The sequence below is a fragment of the Panthera onca genome, chromosome A3 (assembly GCF_046562875.1).
Source record: "Panthera onca isolate mPanOnc1 chromosome A3, mPanOnc1 haplotype 2, whole genome shotgun sequence".
Classification (NCBI taxonomy): Eukaryota; Metazoa; Chordata; class Mammalia; order Carnivora; family Felidae; genus Panthera; species Panthera onca.
The window spans coordinates 80,821,805-80,837,662 of record NC_138341.1 but is presented as its reverse complement, the minus strand read 5'-3'; the positions used below and the strand labels follow the sequence as shown (position 1 = coordinate 80,837,662).

General features: G+C 46.1%; 1 protein-coding gene across 6 annotated transcripts in view; it reads left to right on the top strand.

Annotated features, from left to right (window-relative positions):
- CHST10 (carbohydrate sulfotransferase 10) overlaps positions 1-10,835 on the top strand; it is a 30,085-nt gene extending 19,250 nt beyond the window's left edge. For all 6 annotated transcript variants that reach the window (XM_081795293.1, XM_060608577.3, XM_081795295.1 and 3 more), the window contains 3 exons: positions 4,775-5,009; positions 7,154-7,259; positions 8,973-10,835. In XM_081795293.1, coding sequence (XP_081651419.1) covers positions 4,775-5,009; positions 7,154-7,259; positions 8,973-9,510 — 879 coding nt within the window. In that variant the 3' untranslated portion in view covers positions 9,511-10,835. The remainder of the gene's footprint in view (positions 1-4,774; positions 5,010-7,153; positions 7,260-8,972) is intronic.
- The last annotated feature ends 5,023 nt before the right edge of the window (positions 10,836-15,858 follow it).

The window sequence follows — 15,858 nt, the reverse complement described above, 5'->3', positions numbered from 1 at the left end:
TTGAGATCCCCTCTTACTTCCTAACACCCATTCCGTGGTTTGGTTTGCAGTTATGCCAAAAGAAATGAAATGGGTAGACCGAGCTAGAAGACATTTATCAGCCCAGAATTTAACCATAGAGAAGGAGACAGTTCCTGTCCTTGATTTGCACAAGAAGGACAACAGATTAGAACCTGACAAAGTCTAGAAAGTGTGCACCTGGTTAGAGTGAAGTACTTTTGGAGTTTACAGGTTGTAGGACACTGATTGATTCGTCCGGTCTGCAGAACTCCCTGAAGCAGACCTGGAATGTTGCTTTTAGGTTGAGGCATTTCCAGGGCAAGGGAAGAGAGTGGATGGACCACAGAGACAGGAAACCAGAGAAACCTGAAGGAAATAGGAGAGTGGCCTTAATAGAAGGGGGTAAGGAAATAAATGTTTAGTTACTGGCATCAGTAATGACACAGAGGTGGGGTAAGAGTTTCACAAGAGAAATGCAGTGCTCTGAGACCAGGGTGCTGGTAGGATGCTGTGACTTGAAAAGAACAAAAGTGACCATCCTGGGGTGTGGCACTCTTAGGGGACAGAGGAACACACTTCCTGCAAAGGCTGTTGGCCTGCATGACTAATTGTGGTTGGAAATACTGCACTAGAACATGCCCTGCAATTCACAGAAGACTTTACTGAGTTTTAATCTTACCCGTCCTCAAAAACAGCCCTCTGAGCCATAAGTATTTTTATTCTCATTTTGCATTTGGAAAGTGTGAGGCTCAAGGAACAGAGCCAGTGTATCAGGGACAGCAGGTAGTGGGCGGGGACTTTCAGCTACATGTCCCCTGTCCCCTGCACTTTCTCACATCAAGAGGTGTGAGGGAGTGCGGAACAGTGGTCAGACTCAGTGCTCTGAGACCAAGAGTTATTATGTTAAACTCAGCAATGTCTTCCCAAAAGAAAGGTGACTTCTAAAGGTGATCAGGTTGTGTAGCTCACCTTTAAGAGTTTATTTTGCACAGTTGTCGAGTGAATATTTTGTACACCTGAAACTAATATGATGTTGTATGTTGGTTATACTTCCAATTTTTAAAAACTGCAAAAGAACGTTTATTTCATGCTAAATATAGCTGAATATTTGAATGGAAAATAATGTCAGTCATTAAAATTGGTTTAGTATAGTTGCAAAGGAAGAAAACAGAAAACCATGCCAGTCCATAAGCTCCATTGAATGAGCAGTTGTCTTCCTTTATATTTAATGCTTAAGCTTGAAGAAAAGCAAATTTGAAAAGGAGGAAGATTTTCTGCAGTTTCTTGAGAACTTGTTTGGAGGTGCTGCCCTGCGATGCATTGGTCTTGAGTGTCATCCGTGATCCAGGTTAGATCTGAGGTTTAAAGCAATTGGAATAGAGTGAGGAGAGGAGACAGAGACTGTGTCGATAAGTAAGCAAGAGTTGGGGTCAGGGAGGGAATGAGGTTAAATTAGACTCCATTTATGAAAGCACGAAGGCAAAGGCCAGGGTGGTGGGCTCGTGTCCGTGCTCCCTAGGGAGGAAGACAGGTCCCTGGGAAGGATCAGAGCTGGGTAAGTCTGCAGGTGCCCGCTCTCACTTCTAGAATGTCTTGACCTCAAGAAGTAGCCATTAGGAATTCCCAAGACACTCTTCCCTTCACCAGGGAAACCCAGGAAATTCAGTCAAACCTGTGAGAAGGGATGTCAGGGAGTTTGGTTATGGCAGATCCATGAGGGAAAGCAGAGAACTGGTGTGGTGGGGTGGAATCCTCTGTTACAGTCTTTCCAGTGTGTTCTCATGTGTTTTGGAAGGCTATATCTCTCTCCCCCATTTTACACCTGACTTAGTCCCAGGGGAGGACTCGTTGTTACAGCAGCCTCATAAATGATTCCTTTGGAAACCTAGTGCATTTTAACAGATAAAAGGCCATTTTGGTCCATTCAATAAAGTTAATTTAGGGGACCATCTGATTTGAATTCTTGGAAGAAGTTCTGTGTAACTTAAAAGGAATGAATAGACAATAAACAGCAACAGAAACATTTCAAAATGCTGAGGAAAAGAGCCACAGTGGAGGTGGCCAAAGGAGTGGGGTTGGCAGAAACAGACTCTTTATTCAGAACTGCCTTTCAGAATGCTTCTTGGGAAGTCAGGAGATCTCTGTGGGCAGACATTCTACCGTGATGTGAACAGGGAGGGGGTAATAAGTCACTGAGGACAGGGTGTCACTGAACTGCTGGCATATTCCCTCTGCCTGCTCTGTCTTCCTCATCTCCTACCCCCCAACACACACTCAGGGCATGTACACCCTCATGTACATGGACAGTGCCATATATTCTTACTCAGCTGAGGCTTTCCCCGTGTCTCCACAGAACACTGAAACCAGCCAAACACAGAATAAAGACTCGATAAATACTCGTCAAACAGTTGACTCTCCTGAGTGACGGAGCAGTAGAATTTTGAATCGAGTGTTAACAAAAGCCATTTTCTGTTATAGATATTCTGTTAGGTTCTAAAGCGGTCCCCAAAAGTGTATGTCATAATTTGGAACTTGAGCTTTTTCATCTTTTTTGTTTTTTTAAGTCCACTTGCTCTTAAGAAGGAAAGTCAAATGAACCCATTTTGCATCTGCTTTCCTTGCCAACCATACTGACTCATATCTGATTTATTGGGCAGTGGAAAGGCCCTGTGGCCAATTCAGGAAGTGTCTAGAAATAGTGGTTGTCATTCTGTAGAAAAGGGGAGGAAGGAAAGAAGAAAAGGGTTCATAGCTGGTAAGAAAGGGACAGGCCAGCCCTGCAAAGAAATTCAGGGGGATCTGGCAGAGTTGTGGCTTTTAGTTAGTGAAGATCATGCTGAAGAAAGACAAAAATGTGCTATGTTTGTAGAGCTACCTTTGGATACATAAAGTAACCCAGATGTGGTAGAAACCCAACCACAGAGGACTTGGACCAGTTTTCTAGAACCTCTTAGAAGTCTTTATAGGTGCTCCCCCCCACCAGGCAATAGTTGTAATTCATCTTTTTTATGAAGAAGTAAGTTATGTTCATTTTGTATTTTAAGGAAATAGCCAGCATTAAAAGGAAAAAACATCAGCTACGGTCCATCACAATCCGTGGCTCTCTTCAGTCACTATCGGAAGTTTTATTATGTTTCCTTTTTTAAAAACATTCATTGAGGTATAACACCTGTATGGTGTAAAACTACATTTCCTGAATGTCAAGCACATGGTTATGTGTCTTAACCTGCGTTGAAGGAGAGGGGGCGGGCTCTGCACCCTAGTGGTGTGAGTAGTGTGGGAAGTGTAGCCGCTGTGAGCAAATGATGGAGCACACATCAGCACTAGTTTCTGCTGGAAGGAGTCCTCCCACCTGGTGGGAAGATCAATGTGAGCTGTGGGGCGAAGTCTGATCCCAAAACCCCTGCCCACCTCCTAACCTAGGCCTCCTAACCTAAAACGACTTTCTCCCTCTGTTGCACATGGGCCTAATCCCTGCCCCCCGTGTCCTGAGGAAAAAAAGACACTTTCTGAACAGGATTACAGATGGCTCCCTGCCTTCCAGGCAAATCAGCCGCGAGACCCACGCTGACCTATCCTGGCAAAATTTGTAACGTGCTGGAACATGACAGAAAAAAAATCCTACAGGCACCCAGGTATTAAAAATGGGTTGCCTGCAAAGAGTGGCAGTCAGGTGGGCCGCACGTGCACCTCCCTGCAGCCGTCGGTGCCAGCCTGAGGTGTCCTAGGGACGGTTTTCACCCTGAAGTCACACCCTGTGTGTGAAGGCTACAGAGGAACTGACCTAGCTACACACAGACTGGGAATGATACTGTTTCTGAGAGGAGAAACTACTGAGAGACCTACTTCAGATAACTCGGAGGTGAACAAAACAAACGCTTCCGAATCCAGACGGCATATGATAAAAAAAACAGCAGCCACAGCGTCCTGGTGCAGCTTGCACCCCAACCTCAGAGGCCCAGCCGGAGGCCGTGCCCGCAGCGGTTCCCGTGGTCCTGGGCTGGTCGTAGGCTGCCAGCGCGCCCACTTCCGCTTGCTCCCAGGCCCGCTTTCCCGGCAGCCGGGGGGATCTCTGGACCCATGCTCACGCGGATGTATTCACCGGGTGGGAGGACGTGCCCCGACACCTGCCCGCAGTGTCCACGCCTCGGGTACAGCTGACACCGCTACCGCGCAGAACTCGTCCCCTTTGCTTAAACCACAGTACAGGGAAGCTTAACCGCGTGCTTGTCACGGAGGAGGTGGAATAATGGCTTTTGCATTTTTAAAACACACTGAGTTAATTTAGTTAATAATTTAATCATGAATTTTAATTAAACTGTTTTACCAGTATACCAGAGGGTCTTCCAAACAGCCAGCACGTGTGTTGATGACTGGTCCTTAGGTACAGATCACATACGTACACTCAGAATTGAGTGGAAGTAAGTGCTAGGGAGCAGGAAGGGGGCAGAAACTGGCCTTCACTAAGATCCCTGAATGCAAAGTACCCTGCTTGTCCAAGAAGCTATGGGCCACAATGCTTGCCATCAGCCAAGTGTCCGGCGGCTCACCCACTGCTGCCTCCTAGGTCTGTGCAAGCTGAGAAGGAAGAAGCATCTTCATGTCTCTGCTGAGCTTTGGTCTGGCACATCCATGTAGCCTGAATCCCGTGAAAGTGAATGGTACCTACAGAGCTCTGCTCTTCCTATGAGGTCAGGGGGCAGGGCCTCCCCGGTGGCTTCTATTTTCTATTAACAAGGCCCTTGTGCCTCTTTTGCCTCCTTGTTACTTGCAGCCGACCGGGAAAGTGCTTTCAGACAGCCGGCTTGTTCAACCCCTGGTCTATATGGAGCGCCTGGAACTCATCAGAAATGTCTGCAGGGATGAAGCCCTGAAGAATCTCTCACACACTGCAGTATCCAAGTTTGTCCTGGACCGGATATTTGTCTGTGACAAGCACAAGATTCTTTTCTGCCAGACTCCTAAAGTGGGCAACACCCAGTGGAAGAAGGTGCTGATCGTGTTAAACGGTGCGTGCAGCGCCTGGTGGATGTGTGTGGTCAGTGGACAGCAGGGTTTGCCTGGGGAGGGGCACTGTGGCCTGGGCAGGGGAGACGGAGGAGGACTGCAGTAAGGAGCTAAGGGAAGGGACAGTTGTCCTGGAGGGGCTACTAACCTTGTAGTCAGTTCTCTGTTGTTTTCCCTGTTGAAGTTGTACTTTAAAAGTTGGTGGTTTAAAAGTTTTAGATACTGAGGTTTTCAAAGGGCCCTGCCCACGGCCAGAATCTCCTCACTTTCCACAGTGGAATCCCTGTCTCAGGCAGCCTGCCTACCCCCAGGTTGACCCCTTTTCTTCTCTTCAGATGCGTTGCCTTGCTTCTCATCTGTTGCTAGTTCTGTCCTGATAAGTCGAGGCTCCACACTCACTGCCCTCCCAGCTGTCCCTCTGTAGTGGGAGGGCCTGCACCCATGCCTGGGAGGGCTGCCCCCTTCACCCACAGATTAGGTGTTCTGTGCCGCTTGGGTAGAAAGAAAGCATCTCCATTTTACACTGAGCTTCCATAGTCAGAGGATTCAATTGACTTGCTTTAGGAAATCGGATCTTTATTTGGGAACAAATTAGATCATTGAAAAGTGACCTCATACATTACAGGTTTTGATTACTCACAATTCTCTTCAGATATCATGTTTGTTTAAACTCCAATTACCTTGAGTAGGTCCAAGATAAATATGGGCTCTGTTAAATTCAGCTTCAAAAGGAAATCATTCCAGGACCAGGAATCAGCCCTCAGAGCACTGTGGGAGGTGGCCCTGGGGTCTCTGTCCTCTAGCTCACATCTCCTGCTGTCCTCAGAGTTGTGGGTCATTTGGCCTTTTCATGGTTGTTTGGGGGAGAAAAGGGAGACACTTGCTTCATTTTATAGTGTTTAATGTGCTTCTTGAGTCAGAACGTTTGATTTTTGACATCAAAGATTGAGGTTACAAATCAAATTTAAAACAATAATTACACAAATGTCTCACAAATCTGCCAGCACAAGTGCAAAGCATCAGACTTTAAAGAAGTAAACACCAATTTACAAGGGCAGGATAAAAATGGAGGCAGGTTTGCCAGGCCATAAAATAGAGGATGGTTCCGGTGGCTGTCTTCAGTGGTCCCTGGAGACACCTGCATGGGGACAAGTACTTGAGCAGGTCCCGGCACACATCCTCAGAGCTGGTTCTTTCATTGTCCCCTCAAGAGCAGACGTTCATCTTGCTCATTTTATGGTCATCCATAGTACTTTGCGCAGAGTTCTGGACTGGCACTTACATATCTGGAGAAGGTATAAGTCAAACAGACAAGGCAGTGGCCACTGCCTAGATGGCCCGACAGAGATCCTTCCCTGCTGGACTCCAACACAAGAGGATTAACACAAATAAGGATGGAAGGTTTGCAGAGGCCTGGCTGGAACCTTCATGGATAATGACATTTTGTTTCCATTTGGCTAAATAGAGGAAAGAATGAAAAACCTACTCAGTCCACCAGCTGAGGACGGAGTGTACCCAGGGTTTCTGCTCTGCCTTCTTAAACCTTCCTTGTCCTCCTTGTCCTTTGCTTCAGATATATCACACTGCTCCCACAACAGTGGCCAGGTTTTCCTAGCACCAGTCAGCTTTGCCACTTGCCAGTCTGGGACATGGTGAGGTTGCCTAGGAACCACCTTAGGCCTGGGGATGTGGGACTGGGAGAGCCAAGCCCATTGGGAGTAATGGGCTCCCCACCCCGGCCCCCGACAGGGCCTCAGGCACCAGTATGTTTCACAGTGCCACTCCTCTGGCTTTTCCCCCGCAGTTTCAGAGTAGAATGAGTATTGCTTGTTTTAAGAATTCTGTATGCATACAGGGATCTTTTTTACATGTCAGATTTAACCTAATTTAGGTGTGCTGCCAGGAGTAGGTATTGGCAGTGTCCCTCCCCTTATCCCCCCACCCCCAACTTATCTATTGGCTTATGGATTACCAGAAGCTTTTCTTCACTCTCTCCTCTTGGCACAGCAGTTGGAATTCAAAGACCTAAACTGAGATTTAGGGGATGGACTTGTGGGGAACATGGGGCCCAAGTTAAGAAACCAAGCATCCTCCTTTACAGGTAGCACTGAGGTGGCCAACCTGTACTCCCTTGTTTCCTTACCAGGGGCCTTTCCTTCCATTGAGGAGATCCCTGAAAATGTGGTTCATGACCACGAGAAGAATGGCCTCCCTCGTCTCTCTTCCTTCAGTGATGCAGAAATTCAGAAGCGGTAGGAGAGGTTCCTAAGGGGAGGGGGATTTTTGTAAAATCCAAGGCCCAGTTCCCTCCTTACCATGCATATCAAACTGCTCTGAGGACTACTGGGGGCTTTTGGTTTACTTGGGCGAGAGGCCACTGAGCATATGCTCAGAGTTCAGTGCATTTAAAGTCACAAACCTTTATGAGAATTTCACAATGTTTTCTCCACTCTTACCTTCCTGCGGTCCATTAAAACAAAGGTTACACAATTTTCTTAGTAGAAATGAGTAGTTGTCTTTGTTCTGCTTTGGTCCTGTTAAATTTTATGGATTCCTTACTTAATAGAACCTTTATGTCACGGGAAAGGGATTTGCATTTCAGGGGATTCCCACTTAGTTTTTCATTTTCTTCCAAAGGTATTACACCTGCTTCTGTCGTAGCTGCCCTAAGGAGAGGGGTGGGGGATGGACCTGACATAGGCAGAGAGAGACAGACCTCACTGACCACAGCAAGGATGGAGACTGGGCATTTTAAAAATCACTTAGCTAGTAAATTGAAAATTTCTTTTTAGGGGCACCTGGGTGGCTCCGTCAGTTAAACGTCCAACTTCAGCTCAGGTCATGATCTCATGGTTCGGGAGTTCGAGCCTGGAGCCTTGTTTTGGATGCTGTGTGTCTCTCTCTCTCTCTCTCTCTCTCTCTCTCTCTCTCTCCCCCCCCCCCCCACTTGTGCTTGCTCTCTCTCTCAAAAGTAAATAAACATTAAAAAAAATTTTTTTTTTAATTTCTTTTCATTAGCCAAGAAATGACCCCATAAAACAAAGCTTAAAAGGAATCAGAATGTGTAAGCAGCAAATAAATGTCAGGGCACCAAATGAACTCTGACCTCCCTTACTTTTCAGCCACTTGATTTTCATTGCTTCTGGCATTGTTTGGTCTTCCCAGTTTGCACAAAACCTGTAGAATGCAGGTGTTAAATGCCAGATCAGAGAGCCTCCTGGGTAAGGGTGTCTTGCTATCCTCCTAAGCACTGATCTCATGGGAGCTTTTGTGAGAAAAGAGGAGTTCAAGTGTGCAGAGCACTGAGCGCAGTTTTCTGCATGGAGTAAGCACCGTAATTACCTCAGTGGCTGATGTCGTCATTGTTCCATCAGCACCATTACAGGCCCATCATGCTGCCACCACTGCACCACCCCCGTCACTATTGGCAGCTCCCCTGGGCCGCCTTCCTGCCAGCTGGAGCCTGCAGCCTTGTTCCCCACTTCTCTTACCTGTCCCCTGCTCTGGCTGTCCTTCCCCTGGCAGTTGTGAATTGACTCTATACAGATGGACCCTAAAGTAACTTTCTCTGGCCTCCGCTATTCCTATCTCACTCAGGGTTCCTGGCCTTATCAGTTCTCTGCCCAACAAGACTTTTAAATGTCCTTGAAGTTTTGGAATATTCGAATATCTATTCAGATAAATAGATGTCTTCACAGTGACCTTCTCGGATGAGGAGTCCTGTGGCCTGGGACAGTTATGGTTTCTGAGCCCCCACTTCCTCACCGTAAGATGGGTCAGTAGCAAGATCTGCTTCCAAAGGTGGCTGAGTGGATTCAGAAGTGCATGTCACTTGCTCCTCACAGGAGTGCGTTCTAGACATGGTGGCGGCGGCTGCAGCAGGGACCCTCCCCTTTCCCACCTTGCCCTGGTTACCATCAACAGCATTGGCCTAACTGCTTGTTTATCTTCATTTCCTTCCTTAGCTTGAAAACATACTTCAAGTTTTTTATTGTAAGAGATCCCTTCGAAAGGCTGATTTCTGCATTTAAGGATAAATTTGTTCACAATCCCCGCTTTGAGCCTTGGTACAGGCATGAGATTGCCCCTGGCATCATTAGGAAATATAGGAGGAACCGGACAGAGACCAGGGGCATCCAGTTTGAAGATTTTGTACGTTACCTGGGTGATCCAAACCACAGATGGCTGGACCTTCAGTTTGGGGACCACATCATTCACTGGGTGACATACGTTGAACTGTGTGCACCCTGTGAGATAAAGTACAGTGTGATCGGTCACCACGAAACCCTGGAGGATGATGCCCCATACATCTTAAAAGAAGCCGGCATAGACCACCTGGTATCTTACCCCACCATCCCTCCGGGCATTACCGTGTATAACAGAACCAAGGTGGAGCGCTACTTTCTGGGCATCAGCAAACGAGATATCCGGCGCCTGTATGCACGTTTTGAAGGGGACTTTAAGCTCTTTGGGTATCAGAAACCAGACTTTTTGCTAAACTAATGTGTAGAACTGTGAATTCACATCTTTGTTAGACCAGAGGCTAACCAGGTGGGAGATGTGGGCACAGAAATGACACGTCCTCCATTCCATTCCTACTGGAGATGCCGCAGTCCCCCATGGACCTGTGCATGCCTCGGCCGATGAAGCTGGACCCTAACCGTTATGACTTAGTTTGGACATAAGGTGCACTGAGGGCCCTGGCAGCTTCCCCCTCGGTCCTCTCCCCTGTCAATGCCATAAGGCCTTCGCTCTCCTCAGAAGGGGAAAGGGACTAAACATTTGTAGTCTGACAGTCTGGGAAGAAAAATTACATGGTGTAGGAGTCATTTCCATTTCCTTCAGTTGTGGAAGAGGCAGATACACAGCTCCCTGAAGGGTGGGGTCCCGCCTGTCACTGGAGGGTTGCAAGACTAGCACCCAGCACTTTTAGGAGAGAGGGAGAAGCTAATGGTCCGCAGAAGTCACATGGGGCTGATACAGGATCAAATCTGAGTAATAAAATTACACTTCTGGCTTTCGTCCTAGCGCTGCTATAATCACAGGCAAACCATTTTTCCATGACTCTCTTGTTCCTGTGAAATTCAGAGGTGACCCAAAGGTACTTTTCAGCAGTTCATCTTTCCAAGATCTGTGCCTATGTACTTCTAGTCCATATTTCTGAACTGCCTGCCAAACACTTGTCTCACTCAGCCCAAGAGATACAACTTTGGAAAGTGAGGGGACTATACATTCTTTCCATCTGAGAAAGGGAACATCTCTGGGGGCCTTATAGGGCACATAGCATGGGGGAAGGGAGAGCTGCTTAGGTTTTGGCACTCCAGCTGCTGTGGATTTGAGCATGTCCATCCTCTTTGTCCCATCCTGATGGACAACACCCATCTCTAGGGCCCCCCTCCGGGACCAGAGGCAAGTGTGGGAAACTTGCCAGCACTGCAGAATCAGTGCAGTTTACACATTGCTGTTTCCTTTCATCTCTGCAAAATGCTCACCACTGGACCCATTTCTGATAATGCCATCATCCTGAACTATAAGTTGGATACTCAAGTTCACCAGCAATAAAATCCTGGGCCAAGGCAGCCTCCAGTAACACATCTTCCAGGCACGGAGGAGCAAGCCACAGCTACTATTTCAGATGTCAACTGACAATGAGGGCTCTTGAGATTTAGGATAGTTTCCCTGTGAAAAGTCCTAAGTGCCCGACTCTGCACAGTGCCCATGAACCCTGCTTTTCTTCCAGGCAGCCTCAACCTTCCCTCTCTCAAAATGGCTTCCTGAGTTTGTAAATGTGAAAGTAAAAGAAAATAAAAAATATGTGCCAAATCTAACATGTGCTGCGGTTCCAGGGGAGGTGCTCCATGGCCACACATGGTCCTTGAGACCTGGTGACAGTGATAGGCAGCTCAGGCCTGCTTAGATGGCTGCTAGGGACAGGACTGTGGAAGGGAAGCACGGCTAAAGTGTGACCATTGGCAACATTGATGACAGGCAGTGTGGTAGCCTTTCATCCTCAACTGAAACACAAAGGGTGTAACAGGAGTTATTTTTCTGTAAAGTTTTAGCAAAGTCTTGTTAAAGTCATTTCATACCTAATGAGCTGATTACCTCTTTTCTATTTGAAACGTTATAGTGTGAATAGTAATGTATGAATTTAAGGCCTTAAAGTTAGTCCTAATTTAAAAAGATAACGTTTTCTTTCTTAAACAAAAGGTTGGACACCTGGGTGCCATCCCCCACTTCTGGCATTTAGATTTAGGTCATTTTTCTCTAGCATTTGGTTCATTTTCCTAACATATTTTGCCAAACAGGTGGAGACCATTACCACAGCATCTCCTGGGCATTTCACAGTATGTCCAAAACCTGCACTCCCACAACCATCCCTACCCTCTGGGGCTACTGACCCTGCAGGCCCCACTCCCCCCCTCCCCCCCCCCCCTACTGAGGCCATCTGACTTCCTCTCACCTCCAGAGCCCACTGCCTCCCCTTCCAGGCCTAGAGCAGGTGCCCATGCCCCTGTCTCCTGAAGCAGTTTTTCCCTACACTGCTGCTCAGAGAGGGCTTTACAGAAGCATCCTGGGGCAAACCTGGTTGCGTCCTTCCAGGCAGCGCCCAGCTCTTGCTCGGGACCTCCTTCCTCAGAAGTCCCAATCAGCCAGGTCCTCTTCCGCCAGTCACTACTGCGGTGGGCGGGGCGGGGTCAGTTGCCCTTGTGGGGCAGGGCTGGGCAGGCCAGGATGCTTGTAGGGTGGGGCCAGGGGCGGGGCCAGGCCAGAGGGGTGCCACCACCGCCCTGGGAGCAGAGACGGGGGAGGGGGGGCCAGAAGGCAGCCCCTGGGAAACGTCTAGGTGAGAACACAGCAGTAACATTAAGCCTGGAGTTAAACAAGAAGCCACTGTGTCTCCCAGAAGTGGTCTTAAAACAGGGAGGGCAATACCTAAATTTAAAAATTTAATCATAGTAGGTTGATTTAATAGGCTTTTATCTTCAATTACTTTCTCTTATTGGATTTCTCTCTAAACACTTTGTAGTTTTATTGGTCTTAGCCCTGAAAACCATTATAGTGATGTGTCTAGAGTCGAGATGAAATTTGATTTTCATGGTGGCTAACTGCACAGAAATCCGGCAGATTACCACATGCAAGGGACTCAGCCTGTAACTCAGAGGTTCCTCAGAGGAAGAGCCTCAGACCAGGGAGGGGTCCCCGCAGGTTCCCGGGGATGTTGGTCTCCCATCCCCCACATTTGACACCTCACCCTAACCACACCCTGCTTCCCCCCCTCTAAACCCCAGCATGGCCTGTTCAGCCGGAATCTTCAGAAGCAGGACACAGCAGAAACCTGGATTAGAACAGGGGAATAATAAAGATGGCAGCTGCGTGAGAGGAAGCAAGCCTTGCCACCTATTGGATGAAGTTTAAGTTGTTCAAGGTATATTTTCCAAGCCCTGCACCAGGATTATGGGGTTCCAGAACTGAACCTGGTATAGTAGGCTCTCAAAAGAGTAGAGGTTGGGAAGTTCTGGAACAGGGCTGCACAGGCCCCCCAGGTAAGTGGGGACAGTCTGGTGGAAGAGGCAGGTACATGGGGAGGATCAGGGAAGGTATAGAGAGCAGGAATTATATCTTTGCTTCCTTGCCCCCAAGACAATCTCCCTGTCAGTAGTTATCCTAAAGCCATCTTAAACAAGGTTTGGATGAGAATATCACATCCATAATCTTTATTTTCCTCAAGGCTGAGTCCCTTTGTTTACCTGACAAATCTTAATGGTCCTTTGCTTCAGGTCTTTGACAGTCTTATTTCTTATTGTCTCGAATCTGTAAACACTCAATTTTTGTGACAGGACAGTCTCTGTTTTCTCTATGTCATCCATATCACAGGTGCCAGTTTTACTCATTACTGCACCACAGCATGACCCTAGTCTCAATCCTTCCAGTCTTTTTTTTTTTTTTTTTTTTTTTGCCACACAGTCCCTAAACTATTCTCATGTATTTTAGGTTTATGTAACTGTAGCCCCAATATCAAGGTATCAATTTCTTTATTATATAGGATAACATTAGCTGTTATGACAAATACCAAGATTTCAGTGACCTAAGACAATAAAATGATTTTTCTTGCACACATAACAACCCAACAAGTCTGTTCCTTGTAGGCAGAGATTTTTCCATCTTATGGTTCCTTCATTTCCAGGGTCTTGTCCTCTGCTTCTAGGAGAAGGATAAAAAGCATGGAGGAGCACTGGGGACATTATTATGGACCAGTTGTGGAATTGGTACACGTCCCCCCTACTTCATTGTTTTGGCACAGGGCAATTTCAAGGGAGCTAGGAAATGTTATTCCTGGCTTAATAGATATTTCCTAGTGACAGCTCCACAAATTTGTGGTGGATGTTGGCAAATTGGTATTAATAACCCCTATGTAACTATAGTGCTTTACCATTTATAAAGCATTTTAATGTAAATAATGACACAAAGTAGGCCTAAAAGGTTTGTTGTCTCCATGTCATACAGGGAGAAATGGCCTCAGAGAAGTTAACTTGTGCAAGATCATAAAACTAGACTTCTGGGCAGATCCAGTGTGTAAAGAGCTTGGAAGTTATCACTCCTGTCCTTACAACAAAACAAACAAAACAAAAAAATTAGAAAAAAAAAAACCAAACCCTGAAAAGTAATGCCTTTTCTTGTACTCATCAGAGAATTGAGATTGCAAGACAAACTGTGTGCTGAAATCTGGAGACAAGGGTGATTACAGAGATTCCCAGCTAAGATCTGCTCACCTAGAGTGGAAGCTACTGAAGCCATAAACTGGTGGGATCACTCAGATGGTAATTTTGACAAATATTGGGTGCTGAGCGTAGGCTGGCTTGAGAATAAGAAACTCCCGGAGGCTGCATGCACAGTGGTTTTTCTAGGTTTTCAAGGGTTTTACCTCCAGGAACCCCACCAGTTTCTTATGGTAAAGAGTCAAGAAACATCTCCTGTTGGTTCTGGCAGGTGGAAGAGAAAGGTGATCATTTTGAGATATGCCCAGACATTCTCCATAAGAAAGGACTACTTTCTAGGGGAAAAGACTGTACCAGAGGCTTGTCCCACATGGGAGAGGAACATTTACCCAGTTCCTGCCCTCCACCCCCATGCCTTCCTATCTTTACTCCAGGGGCAACAAGAATAATAAAAATGTTAAGAATCCCCTGTGAAGGTCACACCCGAGAGACACAAGTCCAGTAAAAGACTGGGATTTAATAATTAAAATTATAGAATGCTTCAGGGCACCTGGGTGGCTCAGTTGGTTAAGTGTCTGACTTTGGCTCAGGTCATGATCTCACAGTTCATGGGTTTGAGCCCCGTGTCAGGCTCTGTGCTGACAGCTAAGACCGTGGAGCCTGCTGCAGATTCTGTGTCTCCCTCTCTGCCCATCCCCTGCTCGTACTCTGTCTCTCTCTCTCTCAAAAATAAATAAACATTAAAAAATTAAATGATAGAATACTTCCCCACACACACTTTGCCACCACATCAACAGGTATTAAATATAATTGAGTTACAGTTGAAAGAGCAGAAAGAGCAAGGCACACACTCTGAGGAGGACTTCTTAGGGAAGCCCCAAAACCGTAGAGGACGCCGAAGCAAGGACATTAGAGGGAGCTGAAGCCTCTGGCCCCTACAGTTACAAAAAAATATTAAATGCAGTCCAACACCTAGCCAGATTAACATAAATCCTCACTCACACCAAAAGCCTTTTACCTCAGGTCCAATTACCAGATAACATTATGTCTGGAATTTTAACAAAAAATTGCAAGTCATGCTAAAAGACAAGAAAAAAACCCACAATCTGAAGAACATCAGAACCAGATTCAGCTATGACACAAATGTTGGAATTATCAAACAAGGAATTTAAAATGACTGATTAATATGTTGAGTGCTCTATTAAAAAAGTAGACACCATGACAAGCAGATGGATAATGTAAGTGAAGAGATAGAGACTCTAAGAAAAATCCAAAGAAAATGCTGGAAATCCACAACAATGAAACCAACTAAGAATGCTTTTGGAGAGCTAATCAGTAGACTGGGCACTACATCTGAAGCAGTATGGTGCTATCTGAAGGTTAATTAAAAAAAAAAAAAAGTGGATTTAGATTAGTTGTACATGTATATGCAAATTCGAGGGCAATTGCTAAACAATATAAAATGTAATTGTGGGGCGCCTGGGTGGCTCAGTCGGTTAACCATCCGACTTCAGCTCAGGTCACGATCTCGCGGTCCGTGAGTTCGAGCCCCGCGTCAGGCTCTGGGCTGATGGCTCAGAGCCTGGAGCCTGCTTCCAATTCTGTGTCTCCCTCTCTCTCTGCCCCTCCCCCGTTCATGCTCTGTCTCTCTCTGTCTCAAAAATAAATAAACGTTAAAAAAATTTTTCAAAAAAAAAACCTAAAATGTAATTGATAATCTAAGAGAAGAGATAAAATGGAATCAGATAAAATGTTCAAAACAATAGAAAGCAAACAAAAGAAAAAGAACAAGTACAGTGAAAGGAAAGTTATAAACATGACATTAACCCAATTACATCAATAATAACTTTAAATGTGAATGGTCAAAATCCACGAATTAAAAGAGATTGGCAGAGTGGATAAAACTGTATGTGTTATACAACAACACACTTAGAATATAAAGATCGTACAAATAGTAGCAGAACCAAGAAAATCCTCACTCCTTAACTTCAATCCATTTCTCCTCTCTTCACAGTGCACACTATCAATTAATTACAGAGCCAAGTACAGTGTCTAGGAAAAACAGCCTTATCACACCTCTAACATGTCAAGTTGGATAAACTAGGCCATCATTCTCCTGCTAGTCTTTGAG